Here is a 15,520-nt window from a genome sequence, read left to right on the forward strand (position 1 = left end):
CGATAACTTAGATATAGGAAGGCATAAACTGACATACCAGATATTAGAATGGCACATAGAATAGCTGAAGTAGCAGTATGTGAAAAGATCGATGCACATGGATTGGCATATATAAAGGCAGTGGCCAAGCACACAAGGATAGAAGGGATAGAAGGCCTGGAACACAGATAAGTTTGCAATAAAGGAATCATGTACACAGGAGACCAACTACTAGTATAAGAATCCGTTGAATTTGGTATGAAAAATAGATTCAGTGCAGACTTTTGATGTTTCTTCAAACGTTCATGTTAGATGCAACTCCTGCTGTTAAAAGAAAGTACACACTCTATTTGCATAAGTTGAATAGTCTAAAGGAGAATACGGTAAGGTGATGTGTGCTGACTATAGTTTATTGCCAGATTTGAGATTTCTGTACACAAGGAGTCAACACTGTTTTTATTTTTCAAGTATTTATTTGATAGTGAAAATGACATACCATATATCACAATACTAAGAAAACATGTTTCACACACAGGTCATCACATTACTGTTATTGTGAATTTTATCACTTTAGTACTTTTGGTACCTTGGTTCTTAGTAGTGCTTTTCTCCTGATTTTCATCAATCAATTGTTGTTTATGGCCATGTGAACAACAGGAAGTAAGAGTCTAATTTTAGGCCTCAAGACCAGTGATGACATTGCACAAATTTTGATTTGTTTTGTTAAAACAGATAGCTATATGAAAAAAAACTAAATAAAATATTTCAAATATACATTTAATATAAAAACCTAATTCAAACAATGTGTAATTTTCTGATGACACATTCCCTTTATGAAAATAATCACCTAAACATGACATGGTATTACAATGTGTACATTCAATTTAATTTTTAAACATTTAAGAGACTGTATAATTGTAGATGTGATCTTTGGTGTAGCAAACATTGAGAAAAGCCTAGAAATTACTTAATGATATGTGAAAAAAATGTTCCTCCAATATGATTGTATTACTTGACATGTACAAACATATCTCACCAAATAATAATGAAGTTGAAAACATTGACACGTGCTTGAGAGGGGTGTGAATGTAAAACAATTAACTTTTTTTTCCATTTGTGATACTGTGATTTTTGAAGTTCCAGCCAGATTGCTGAGAATGTCACGGCTTTTGCAGGTTTTCTATTTTTGAAGTGAAGGCCTCTTCCTGAACCCTTAACTTTTCATTTATCTCAGCCTGCAGAGAGAATGAAAAAAAGGATTTAGGGAAAAGCTGTCCTCCGCTGTACTTTGTCTTTGTAGGTTTGACATATCCATCTAGCCTTTACATTGAGATTACACTTCACATGCCTTCCTGTTTTACAGACATTACAAAACACCATCCTGCTTTTAAGTGATAACTGTTATCATATTACTGGACATAATAGGGATAATATGTGTAATAAGGCATAATGTCTACTATATAATATCCAAACAGATAAAACAACATTTTAAGAAAATTAATTGCCAATTATAAAAAATATTTCAAATTTACCCATATTTAAAATATTGATTTAAAATTAAATCCTTCATTAGCTTCTAATTTTTTTTTTAGAATGTTAAAAAATAAGTTTTTTTAAAGGCCTAAATTCCCCAAATCCCTCTTTCCACGCTGAATGTCTCACTCCATTCGCAGGCCCTTCTTAGTAGCAGGGTGAAAGATGAACACAATGGAAACCGTATAAATCCATCTTTAGCTTTCTCCATCTAGTGATGGTTTCACACAGGAGCTTAAAAAGGGCCAATAAATGAGTGCATTGAAGAATTTTCACCTATGACACAGGGATAAACTTTCACTGTATGACAGAAGCCTTTTCAGACTTATTGAAGAGAACAAGAGTTGGCCAAAACAGAGATTGATGATAAGGGGGAAATAAGGGTGCACAAGGAATAATTATAATTGGCCATCCTCCTCTGAAATGCTGAACTTCAGGAAGAATAAGAGGGCGTTTTCATATTCTAAAACCCTTGTATAAAGCATAAAGAAAGTGTACATACTCAGTTCTCCTTGCTCCCGGGCTCTGATATAGCGAGGGGAAAGGACAGCAGGGAAGATGGGATGACATTGCTTCTACCTGACTTATCATTTGAATACGGAGTGATCTCGCCTTTGCTTGGCGGCACATTTTTTGCCAGATGACGTGCTTTGTAAATTTCATGTGTAATGCTGGCAGCCGACTGGCTCGGCCGGTTACTCCAATCAATTGCAGCACAGGATCAGCACGACATTCCCTTTCTTAATACCTATGTAACACATATCTGGTGCCATTTATAGCATTTACACTTTTCCACTTATCCTGATTGACATCCTACTACTTTGCTATTTAACCAATTAAATTAATTATTGACCCAGCACTGTTCAACCTCTCTATTGCCAACTGATTTTGTTATTGGTTTCATTTATCTGGTTTTAATCCCCCCTTTCTTCCTGACCTCGCCATTGTTTGCTGATTCCGTCAGTGGTTAGACTTTTCTGGTTTTGACTTGGCTTGGTAACTATCCTTCTTACAATTCGCTCCACTGATCAGCAGGTACTACATAGATTTAACACAGAGGCCTTTGCCAGATCGCTGTCCTGACATGTAGAGCAGAAAGGCTACTGCAAAATATTAAAGCACCCCATCCAGAGTGGTTTTTTTTTCAGCAGGGAACAATGAAATTAAATGAAAGCAAAAATTCTATACATGTAAACTTTTGAGCACAACTGTATGTATAGGACCCAAGAAACTAACAATAAAAACTAAAGAGCAGAGATGGGCAAACCTGAACAGTAAAGTTCGGCGTCCGTACCGAACACCTTCTGTTCAGGCACGGACACCAAACACGGACTTCACCAGGAAGTGAGAGTTACTGTTCGTGTTCTGTCCCCGGAACACCGGGTGTTTGTCGTGCTGTCATGCGCATGACAGCATGGCAAACACTGCTTCTGATGGGTGGTAAAATAATTTTCACCGGTCAGACAGCCGCAGTTCCTATGCTGTCAAATGACAGCGTGAGCCTGCAGCTTTGATCGGAGGTAAAAAGTTTACCTCTGGTCACTGGCGTCGGCTAATGGGGCTACTGCTCCTATCAGCCTACATCTGCTGCTGTCAATATCAGTGAGAGCAGGCAGTGGTTGATGGGAGTATTCATCAGCCGGCGCCTGCGCTCTATGTAAATATTTTTAAAAAATCCGTAGTGTCCCATGCCATAATCCATCTGTGCGACATGTGCTCTTCAGCATGAATGGTGACATTATGCGACCTTAATGATGAGAAGCAAGAATGAGCTGGAGCGAGCACCACAATGAGAAAAAGTTTCATGGTGCAGTGGTGAGTTAATCGCAATTCACCATGAGAAATTTATCCCGGTGAACTGCGGGGAACTCACCGCTGCACCGTGAGACTTTTTCTCACTGTGCGAGCAGTGATCTTACCGAGGTCACCACAATTGATTGGCCCAGCTGGGAACACAGCCTCAGTGACCAGCGGTAACCTCAATGATGTCAATGCTGCTCACTGATGCTGCGCTCTCAGCAGCTCATTCCTCAGTGGTCTTCAGCCTGGATGGTCGCATCTTGGCACTGTCCAGTTTGAAAACTGTTTATCTCCAGACATGGATTACAGCGTGGAACATAAAGTCGGACACGTGAAGGGTATGGTATGGTTGTTTTTTAGTTTTGTTCTTTTATAGGAGATGTTGGCTTCAATGAAATTGGGCATTAGGTGGGTATTTTTGTTGCTTATTATTTTATGTTTTTACAGGAAATGATGGCTTCAGTGGAAAGAGCATTAGGTGAGTATAACTGTGTTTGTTATTTTTAAATAAAAAAGTAAAAGTGTGTTTTTTTATTTCAAACAAAGGACTTCATACTTGCTGTGTCTTTATTTAGAGTACAACTACAGGATTAGTAATGGATAGGGTCTTATAGATGCCTCTCCATTACTAAGTCGTGGGCTTGATGTCACCAGACAATACAAAGGTGACATCAACTCGACAAATATGAATCTAATAGATGCGCCTTTTCTGGGAGACTGCGGGCTCCTATTTTTAGGCTGGTTGGCCAATATCACTGGCTCCTTGCCAGCCTAAGAATACCAGCTCCCAGCTGCTTGCTTTAGCATGGCTGGTTGTCAAAAATGGGGGGTACCCCAAGTCGTTGTTTTAAGTTATTTACTTAAATTTAAAAATACGGCATGGGGACACCACTATTCTTGATAACCAGCCTTGCTAACGCTGACAGCTGAGGTTTAAAGCCCCCAGCTGTTAGTTTTGCCTAGTTATCAAAAATACAGGGGAACCCATGTTTTTTTAATGATTTATTTAGAGCACAGGCACCAGCTGATAAATACTCCCATCAGCCGCTGCCTGTTCTAGCTGTTATTAATGACAGAAGGTGTAGGCTGATGAGAGCAGTAGTCCCATCAGCTGACGTCAGTGACCGCCGGAGGTAAACTTTTTATCTCCGATCACAGCTGTGGGCTCACATTGTTATTTAACAGAGTGGGAACCATGGCTGTCTGACCATCGGTAATGATTTTACTGCCGGTCAGAAGTAGTGTTTGCCGTGCTGTCATGAACATGACAGCATGGCAAATACTGGATGTTCGGGCCCCCCATTCAAGTACATAGAGTCCGGGTTCGGGTACTGGTAATATTCTGGTACCTGAACCCGAACTTTTTATAACTGTTTAGCCGAACCCGCCGGACATCCAGGGGTCCGCTCATCTCTACAATAGAGCAACATTTTAAAAATACAGCCCTCACAGCAAGAAAATTATGAGTCTCAGAAAATGTTAACACAAACCAACTTAAAAAAAAACAACTATGTGTTTGGTATTGCTGTAATAATACTGACCTGCAGAATCATGATTCCAGGTCAATTTTTAAAGTTCACTTAATGCTGTAAAAACAAAACCCACAAAACCTAAAAAAAATGGTGTAACTGTGGAGGTTTTTGTTTCTTCATTTCAAACCACTTGGATTTTTTATCCAATCTCTCAGTACTTTTGATAACAAAGCAGTGTCATTCAAAACTTACAATTCATCATGTAAATAAAAAATTCATTGACAAAAAAAATTAAAACGGTATTAGTGTATGAATAAAAAGGGGTGGTGAGGCAAAGGGGACCTAAAATGGAAAAGTTAAAAAAGTGACCAGACACGAAGGGGTTAAACGGCAAAACTCCTAAAATACTATAGGATGCAATTTTTTATATCATGTTTATAATCTTGTTTGTGGGTGGGAAGGAATATTTGCAGCAAGACATTTTTTATATTTGTTCTAAAGTTACAATTACTTTTTGGCAATCAAAGATGTCTGTTCTAAAGTAAACAGAACTAGACCCCTTAATTTTCTATATCTAGAGCAAACATTAACTAATCTATGCTTCAGCTTTCCAAAATGTCAAAGTCGACTTTGCACACTTCCTTACAATAACTGTAGCAAGCTCACTTATATATCAAAGTCAATGTTCAGACAAGCCAAGAAGTAATTCATGAGATAACTCGGCTTCCTGTAGTGTGAGTACAATACATGTGTGTGTAATGTAAAACCATTGTTTATCTTGTGATCCATTTTTATGTGACCTGCAAAGTTCTTTTCATATTATAGTCAGCAGAGATGAGAGGATCTTTTGAAGGTTGAATTTGCCGACTTTGTAGAATTTTCCCCCAAAATTTGATAAGCATAAATCAATAAAATGAGCAAATAATTTTGCGAAAACCTCAATATTGGAAAGCTTTTAACTGTTTGGAAAATACTTGTGGGGAAGAGAAGAGAGAGAAAGAATCCTGCTGACTATAAGAGCTTACACTCTACAGAACAGTGAAACTTACTCAGTGACTCAGGTGATAGAAAATGACTCTGCAGTACAAACTGTTTTCCGATGGGATCCACTGATTAGTGATGGCCTAGGCACTGACCACCACTGTGCAAGGTATGATAGATATCCATAAGATGTCATAAATGCAGGGCACTATGGGAAAGCCCATGCGGCAATGCAAACTGATGTTAACCTGCTTTCCGATGCTTCATGTGTCCATTCATTGGACATAGTTTATGCTGGTTGTGCTAAAAGCTGTAATAAAATTGGTTCAGGAGGCTGCCAAGAACTCTACAGCAACATTAAGGGAGCTGCATCAATTTCTGGCAAATACTAGTTGTGTTCTTCATGTGCCAACAATCTCCCATATTCTTAATATGTATCGCCTATGGGGTAGAGTGTTAAGACGGAAGCCTTTTCTTACAAATAAAAACATCCAAGCCCAGCTATGTTTTATTAAAATCTACATCAAGTCAGCCAACAGCATGTGGGAAAAGGTGTTCAGGTCTGAGGAGACCAAAGTTCCTGAACTTTTGTTGAAGTTTGTTTGCAATTCATGTACCTGCTGCCGTTTAACCCACTACCTGCTGTGAGCATCCTGAACTGTTATTGAACTGTTATTGGAGACTGTTCACATTACCTACACCTCTCTACTTCAGACCTGGAATAGCAGCAAGGGTACAGTGATAATAAAATATAACTTTTAATCTATTTGTTAAAAATACCTCATAAATGGACAACACTTAAACATAAAACACATATACATGTGGGGTGGTGCCATGATATCTTACAATTTGTTTAATTAGATATAGATATAGTTAGTGTACCGTTAACCACATTGAGGCCTGTAGAGGTCTCTGGGCCTAGCGTGAGTTATATTAAGGCGCTGGTCAGTCAGAAAACTGCCTCAAGAAAAGTAAAAAAATGCACACTAGAAAAGGAGAGTGGAGCACCTCTAGAATAGTCATGATGAAGGTACTGGAGGGTATGTACTTGTATATAGGTATTGTGCACTGTTAGTTCAATGGTGCACCAAGAGAGCAAAAATGATACATAGTGCAAACAATACCAACCTAATGGTGCATCAGAAGAATATTTTAAGTTAAAGAGTGGAGTACATCTAAGACAAACATAAGAGTTGTGCTAAAGAGTGTGCACTTGTATGTATACAGTATATTGTGCACCGCTGTTCTGAGGTGCATCGAGTATCAAACAGTGCAAAAAAAACCAACCCCAATTGAAAAAGAAATGTTTAAACATGGAACATCATCGCCGACCACAGCGATTGATTTTATAAAAAGAAACAATTAGTGGAAGGAAAGGGAACGCTCTGACCCATTCATAGATTTACAGATTCCCTGTTACTGTCCAGGGAATGACATCCGGTTCTGCTTCTGTTTTTCCCTACAGAGACTGCACTAACCTAGTTCCCCTTTACTCTTACCCTAACAAAGGCAGTTGACACCTAAATACTACAACAATTAGTCCTGCACTCTCCCTTTATGCCTCTTATGCGTTCCGACGCGCTTCTTCCATAGGAGTCATCAGGGGACCTGCATACATTGTGCAATGAGAATCTATATTACAGTGCTGAACATATGAGCCACTCTTGTCTTCACTACCCTTCAGCAGAGCTGAGTGTGGGGCCAATTATGGTAATATTTAGCTGTGCACTGCCCTTGTTAGGGCAGGAGCAAAGGGGAACTAGGTTAGTGCAGTCCCCATAGGAAAAACAGGCTAAACAGGTGAGCCTAACAATTGGATGGTTATAAATAATCTAGTAATAGATAATGTATAACTGGTTGAGAATGGTTGAACTTAATGGACTGGTCTTTTTACAACCTTCTTAACTATGTAACCATAGTTATGTAGAATAGTGTGCACTCTGTGTGGAGAGTTCCAAGGTGCCGGTGATGTAGAATCCCCATGGACAAGTAGTTTATATAATCAACACACACTCTAGATGAATTTGTAGCAGCAAATAGAAGGTAGCAATATATGGTAAAGGTACAGGAAATATTTACAGGTGGCAAGCGGCAAGATAACATTTAAACCCTGCCAGGGTCTTATTCATATAGTCACTGCAGGAGGGTGATTAGGAGTTTGACAGGTGTGCCATAGAAATGAGGTACATAGGGAATCGTAAGATGCATCTGTATATCGGCACTCCAGCACCTTCACTGTGTGCTACGGCATGACAATGACCCAAAACACACAGCCAGGTCAACTAAGGTGTGGCTCCATAAGAAGCATTTCAATGTCCTGAAGTGGCCTACCCAGTCTCCAGACCTGAACCCAATAGGAAATCTTTGGAGGGAGCTGAAACTCAATGTTGCCAGGAACAGCCCCGACACATGACAGATCTGAAGAAGATCTGTATAAAGGAGTGGGCAAAAATCCCAGCTGAAGTGTGCGCAAACTTGGTCAAGAAACAGGAACGTCTGACCTCTGTAATTTCAAACAAAGGTTTCTGTACCAAATTTTAAATTCTGTTTTTCTATTGCATCAAACACTTATTTCATGCAATAAAATGCAAATAAATTAATTATGTAAAAATCATACAATGTGATTTTCTGGATTTCTGGAGTGAATTGAGGCAAAACCTGAAACCCGCTATCAAAATTTCTTGCCAAATAAATAATAAAAAGAATAAAATTATTGAAAATGTACTGTTCTGTATGTATCAGAAATGTTACATCACAGAGAACTCTGCTATAGCTATGACTGTAATTTCACTAGAAAACTTTATACAGTAACAAGTATTCGGTTATGACTTAGGTGTTCCCTTGAGGTATATATTTCAAATGCATTTTCCAAGGCTAGTGTGCATATTACAACCATATAAACAGATCCAGATCTAATTTATTTTCCAGACCAAATTGATGGAAGTACTTGTATTTTTAGACTATATAACCCGCATCTGCTTTGAATTGTAAAAACATTAATACAATAATTTTTCTAAGAAATCCAAATATGGACTTTTTTAGGAAGGGGTAACTAAAATGCTCTATAATGTCTAGGAAAAAATGTACATTATGCTGGGTATTCAAGGAAAATAAACCTAAAGTCTACTTAAGCCCTTAAGCCCTGAGGGTGGTTTGCACGTTAATGACCGGGCTAATTTTTACAATTCTGACCACTGTCCCTTTATGAGGTTATAACTCTGGAACACTTCAACAGATCTTGGCAATTCAGACACTGTTTTCTCGTGACATATTGTACTTCATGATAGTGGTAAAATTTCTTTGATATAACTTGCGTTTATATGTGAAAAAAATGGAAATTTGGCAAAAATTTTGAAAATTTTGCAATTTTCCAAATTTGAATTTTTATGCCCTCAAATCACAGAGATATGTCACACAAAATACTTAATAAGTAACATTTCCCACATGTCTACTTTACATCAGCACAATTTTGGAACCAAAATTTTATTTTGTTAGGGAGTTATAAGGGTTAAAAGTTGACCAGCAATTTCTCATTTTTACAACACCATTTTTTTTAAGGGACCACATCTCATTTGAAGTCATTTTGAGGGGTCTATATGATAGAAAATACCCAAGTGTGACACCATTCTAAAAACTGCACCCCTCAAGGTGCTCAAAGCGACATTCAAGAAGTTTATTAACCCTTCAGGTGTTTCACAGGAATTTTTGGAATGTTTAAATAAAAATGAACATTTAACTTTTTTTCACGCAAAATTTATTTCAGCTCCAATTTGTTTTATTTTACCAAGGGTAACAGGGGAAAATGGACCCCAAAAGTTGTTGTACAATTTATCCTGAGTAAGCTGATACCCCATATCTGGGGATAAACCATTGTTTGGGCACATGGCAGAGCTCACAAGGGAAGGAGCGCCATTTGACTTTTCAATGCAAAATTGACTGGAATTGAGATGGGACACCATGTTGCATTTGGAGAGCCCCTGATGTGCCTAAACATTAAACCCCCCACAAGTGACACCATTTTGGAAAGAAGACCCCCTAAGGAACCTATCTAGATGAGTGGTGAGCACTTTTACCCACCAAGTGCTTCACAGAAGTTTATAATGCAGAGCCGTAAAAATAAAAAATCATATTTTTTCACAAAAATGATTTTTTTGCCCCCAATTTTTTATTTTCCCAAGGGTAAGAGAAGAATTTGGACCCCAAAAGTTGTTGTGCAATTTGTCCTGAGTACGCTGATACCCAATATGTGGGTGTAAACCACTGTTTAGGCGCATGGCAGAGCTCGGAAGGGAAGGAGCACTGTTTGACTTTTCAATGAAAAATTGACTGGAATTAAGATGGGACACCATGTCACGTTTGGAGAGCCCCTGATGTGCCTAAACATTAAACCCCCCCACAAGTGACACCATTTTGGAAACTCGACCCCACAGGGAACTTATCTAGATGTGTTTTGAGAGCTTTGAACCCCCAAGTGTTTCACTACAGTTTATAACGCAGAGCCGTGAAGATAAAAATTCTTTTTTTCTCACAAAAATGATTTTTTAGCCCTCAGTTTTGTATTTTCACAAGGGTAACAGGATAAATTGGACCCCAACTGTTGTTGTCCAATTTGTCCTGAGTACGCTGATACCCCATATGTGGGGGGGAACCACCGTTTGGGGCATGGCAGAGCTCAGAAGGGAAGGAGCGCCATTTGGAATGCAGTCTTAGATGGATTGGTCTGCAGGCGTCACGTTGCATTTGCAGAGCCCCTGATGTACCCAAACAGTAGAAACCTGTTGTGAATTCTGTTGTGGGTTCTGCTCTTGGGCTCCCTCCGGTGGTTATGAGTGGTGGTGCTGCTGTTTGTCCTTCACAACGGTCATCAGCTGCTTCCACTTTGGACGGGGCTATTTAGTCTTGCTCCTTCCTTTAGTGAGTGCCAGTTGTTCATTGTTTTCTAGGGACCCACATCTCAGCTTGGTTTCTCCTTCTGGATTGTCCAAATCATCAAAGATAAGTCCTGGCTCTGTTTTTGCAGTCCACATGCGGTGGACTTAATTGTTCTGTGAATTGCTATGTTTTTTCTTGTCCAGCTTTGTCTGTGTTAAGATTTACTCAGCCAAGTTGTAAGCTCTGGAGTCACAGAGTTACCCTGCATGCCTTTAGTTAGGTGTGGAGATTTTGTACTCTCTGTGGTGGATTTTGTAGTATTTTTTATACTGACCGCACAGTACTCTTTCCTGTCTTTTCTTTCTAGGTAGCGTGGCCTCCTTTGCTAAATTCTGTTTTCAGTCTGCGTTTGTAATTTCCCTCTCCTCTCACAGTCAATATTTGTGGGGGGCTGTTTTTCCTTTGGGGATTTTCTCTGAGGCAAGATAGTATTCCTGTTTCTTTCTTTAGGTGTAATTAGTCCTCCGGCCATGACGAGGTGTCTAGGGAGTGACAGGAACATCCCACGGCTACTTCTAGTTGATGTGTTAAGTTCAGGGTCTGCGGTCAGTATAGAGGCCACCTACTCCAGAGCTCGTCCATGCTGCTCCTAGGCCACCAGTTCATAACAGAAACCCCCCACAAGTGACCCCATATTGGAAACTAGACCTCCCAAGGAACTTATCTAGATGTGTTGTGAGAACTTTGAACCCCCAAGTGTTTCACTACAGTTTATAATGCAGAGCAGTGAAAATAAAAAATATTTTTTTTTCCACAAAAATTATTTTTTAGCCCCCAGTTTTGTATTTTCCCAAGGGTAACAGGAGAAATTGGACCCCAAAAGTTGTTGTCCAATTTGTCCTGAGTACACTTATACCCCATATGTGGGGGGAACCACTGTTTGGGCGCATGGCAGAGGTCGGAAGGGAAGGAGCGCCATTTGGAATGCAGACTTAGATGGATTGGACTGCAGGCGTCACGTTGCATTTCCAGAGCCCCTGATGTACCCAAACAGTAGAAACCCCCATAAGTGACCCCATATTGGAAACTAGACCTCCCAAGGAACTTATCTAGATGTGTTGTGAGAACTTTGAACCCCCAAGTGTTTCACTACAGTTTACAAAGCAGAGCCGTGAAAATAATCTTTTTTTAGCCCCCCAAATTTTTATTTTCCCAAGGGTAACAAGAGAACTTGGACCCCAAAAGTTGTTGTCCAATTTGTCCCGAGTACGCTGATACCCCATATGGTGGGGTAAACCCCTGTTTGGGCACACGGGAGAGCTCAGAAGCGAAGGAGCACTGTTTTACTTTTTCAACGCAGAATTGGCTGGAATTGAGATCGGACGACATGTCGCGTTTGGAGAGCCCCTGATGTGCCTGAACAGTGGAAACTCCCCAATTCTAACTGAAACCCTAATCCAAACACGCCCCTAACCCTAATCCCAATGGTAACCCTAACCACACCCTTAACTCTGACACACTCCTAACTCTAATCCCAACCCTAATCCCAACCGTAAATGTAATCCAAACCCTAACCCTATCTTTAGCCCCAATCCTAACCCTAACTTTAGCCCCAACCCTAACCCTAACTTTAGCCCCAACCCTAGCCCCAACCCTAACCCTATCCCTAACCCTAGCTCTAACCCTAGCCCTAACCCTAACCCTAGCCCTAACCCTAGTTCTAACCCTAGCCCTAACCCTAACCCTAGCCCTAACCTTAGCCCTAACCCTAGCCCTAAACCTAACCCTAGCCCTAATGGGAAAATGGAAATACATTTTTTTAATTTTATTATTTTTCCCTAACTAATGATGAAGGGGAGTTTGATTTACTTTTATGGCATTTTTTATAGCGGATTTTTATGATTGGCAGCTGTCACACACTAAAAGACGCTTTTTATAGCAAAAAAGTTTTTGGGTCTCAACATTTTGAGACTTATAATTTTTCCATATTTTGGTCCAAAGAGTCATGTGAGGTCTTGTTTTTTGCGGGACGAGTTGACGTTTTTATTGGTAACATTTTCGGGCACGTGACATTTTTTGATCGCTTTTTATTACGATTGTTGTGAGACAGAATGACCAAAAACCATCTATTCATGAATTTCTTTGGGGGGGCGTTTATACCGTTCCACGTTTGGTAAAATTGATAAAGCAGTTTTATTCTTTGGGTCAGTATGATTACAGCGATACCTCATTTATATCTTTTTTTATGTTTTGGCGCTTTTATACGATAAAAACTATTTTATAGAAAAAATAATTATTTTGGTATCGCTTTATTCTGAGGACTACAACTTTTTTATTTTTTTGCTGATGATGCTGTATGGCAGCTCGTTTTTTGCGGGACAAGATGACGTTTTCAGTGGTACCATGGTTATTTATATCTGTCTTTTTGATCACTTGTTATTCCACTTTTTGTTCGGCAGTATGATAATAAAGCGTTTTTTGCCTCGTTTTTTTTTTTTTTAATGGTGTTCACTGAAGGGGTTCACTAGTGGGACAGTTTTATAGGTCGGGTCATTATGGACGCGGCGATACTAAATATGTGAACTTTTATTGTTTTATTTTTTTTAATTAGATAAAGAAATATATTTAGGTGAATAATTTTTTTTTTCTTTATTTAGGAATTTTTTTTACATTTTTTTTACACATGTGGAAATTTTTTTTAAACTTTTTTACTTTGTCCCGGGGGGACATCACAGATTGCTGATCTGACAGTTTGCACAGCACTCTTTCAGATCAGCGATCTGACTTACAGCGCTGCAGGATTACCAGCGCTTGCTCTGAGCAGGCACTTGGTAAGCCACCTCCCTGCAGGACCTGGATGCAGCCCCGCAGCCATTTTGGATCCGGGGCCTGCAGGGAGAGGAGGTAAGAGATGCTCGGAGCAATGTGATCACATCGCATTGCTCCGAGGGTCTCAGGGAAACCGCAGGGAGCCCCCTCCCTGCGCGATGCATCCCTATACCGCCGGAACACTGCAATCATGTTTGATCGCAGTGTGTCGGGGGTTAATGTGCCGGTGGCGGTCCATGACCGCTCCTGGCACATAGTGCTGGATGTTAGCTGCGATAGTCAGCTGACACCCGGCCACGATTGGCCACGCTCCCCCCGTGAGCGTGGCCAATTGCATATGACGTATTATCCGGTCACAGAGAATTAAGTCCCAGGTCACCTTGACGGGATAGTACGTCACATGGGATTAAGGGGTTAAAGGAAAATTCAACTTATCAGAACCAATGCAGGGTTGACTGCTGGGATCCCCACCATTTACCAGAACAAAGGTCTTGTGTCCTCCACTTTGAATAGAATCCCCGTTGTGCATGGGCGATGTGATTGGAGCCGTTATTAACTATTTTCTGAGGATACGTGATTTAGTATAGGTCTTTAGAAGTCTTATCTATGCATGACTTCAACTAATCACAATATTGGAAATAAATAATATTATACAAAAATGTCATTGTCCAGTGCCCAATGGTGTAGAATACCCACCAGTCTGGCATTCCACAAAAATAGTCCATACATTCACAGGAATCTAACTTAGTCTGCTGCTGGATTTATACTTTTTCCTGCTCAGAATCAGCAAGGTTGGCAGAAGATTTAGTAGTATCAGTTTGTTAGAGTTGGTATTATTGTGTCATTGTACATTTTTACAAGGGGATTTCTGAGACTATCCTGAGGATAGCCTATTAATATTAGGTTGTTGGGAGACTAGCTCCTATCATCCCCATGGATCAGTTGATTGAAAGGACAGTGACACTTATCCCTTTCACTATTTACCAGTCACAGGTTTAATTATTTGGATGAGGCTGTGTCTTGTATTACACCTCAGTTGCATTCACTTAAATAGCACAATTCCAATAACATTTAGGGAGCTGTGTAGGGTAAACAATTAAGAATGCAGTTGCCCTTCAGTCAGCTGATTGTGAGGGATGCCAAGAGGGGAACTCTTACTAAGTTACAAAAAATAAAAAAGTAGGTATGAGAAAATTTATCAAGATTTGATTTCTGTAGAATACTCAAATTTTGATGGAACGTTTTGATTTGCAAAAAAGTTATTGGATGGGAATTGAATGTTCCTTATTATACTCAAGTGTGTCTCCAGATCCCATAGCATGATAAACATAGAATGTTAAAAAAAAAGAAATTAGTACTCACATCCCCGCTCATCTGCCTCACCATCAAGGCCAGTCGTTCCTCCTCATTTTTCTGCCTTCTCTCATTAAACTGCACCCTCTTTGGCTCTCTGCACTCTGCATCTGGGCTTGCAGTGCTAAGAAAGTCTGTGTTGTCAAGTCATAACTGTGCATGTTGCGATGTTTCAACTTGCATCACCCAAGGTGTTGACTGGAACTTGGTCAATACATATCATAATTAGAGACCAAAAAAGACTTGGAGTATATGTCCAGGAAAAATTAACCAAATTTTATTAAATAAGTAACACAGATGACAAAAGCAAACAATCACAACACATAAATACATATTACATAAATTCAAATGAGGTGGGTAGCACAGACCAGACGGCCGGTGCTGTCCATTACCAACGCCATAAATATATAGCAAATCGCGTGCACAATGCAATATTTGTACCAAGGCACAGGGACATATGTTGGGTCGTATGTGAAAAGCCGTGCAGCCCTGTACATAGGCTAACACTCAATACCTGAATAGTCAAAAAACCCGACCCCATGCACTTACCACAGAAATGGCGTCAGATCAGGACAGCACCGTTGCCCCAACGCGCGTTTCGCGTCGGCTTCGTCAGGGGGATGAGCGAGTGTACTCGTTGCTCAGGTTTTCCTCAGCACGCTCGGGTGATCTCCCGAGTATTTGTTAGTGCTCGGAGATTT

General features: G+C 40.0%; 1 protein-coding gene across 2 annotated transcripts in view; it reads right to left on the reverse strand.

Moving 5' to 3' along the window:
• Positions 1–443: 443 nt before the first annotated feature.
• CABCOCO1 (ciliary associated calcium binding coiled-coil 1) overlaps positions 444–15,520 on the reverse strand; it is a 209,160-nt gene continuing 194,083 nt past the window's right edge. The window contains exon 7 of one of the 2 annotated variants that reach the window (XM_077258779.1): positions 444–1,214. In XM_077258779.1, the coding sequence (XP_077114894.1) occupies positions 1,140–1,214 (75 nt within the window). In that variant the 3' untranslated portion in view covers positions 444–1,139. The remainder of the gene's footprint in view (positions 1,215–15,520) is intronic. The other variant, XM_077258780.1, reaches the window with a different exon arrangement.

Source organism: Ranitomeya variabilis, chromosome 4 (assembly GCF_051348905.1).
Source record: "Ranitomeya variabilis isolate aRanVar5 chromosome 4, aRanVar5.hap1, whole genome shotgun sequence".
Taxonomy (NCBI): Eukaryota; Metazoa; Chordata; class Amphibia; order Anura; family Dendrobatidae; genus Ranitomeya; species Ranitomeya variabilis.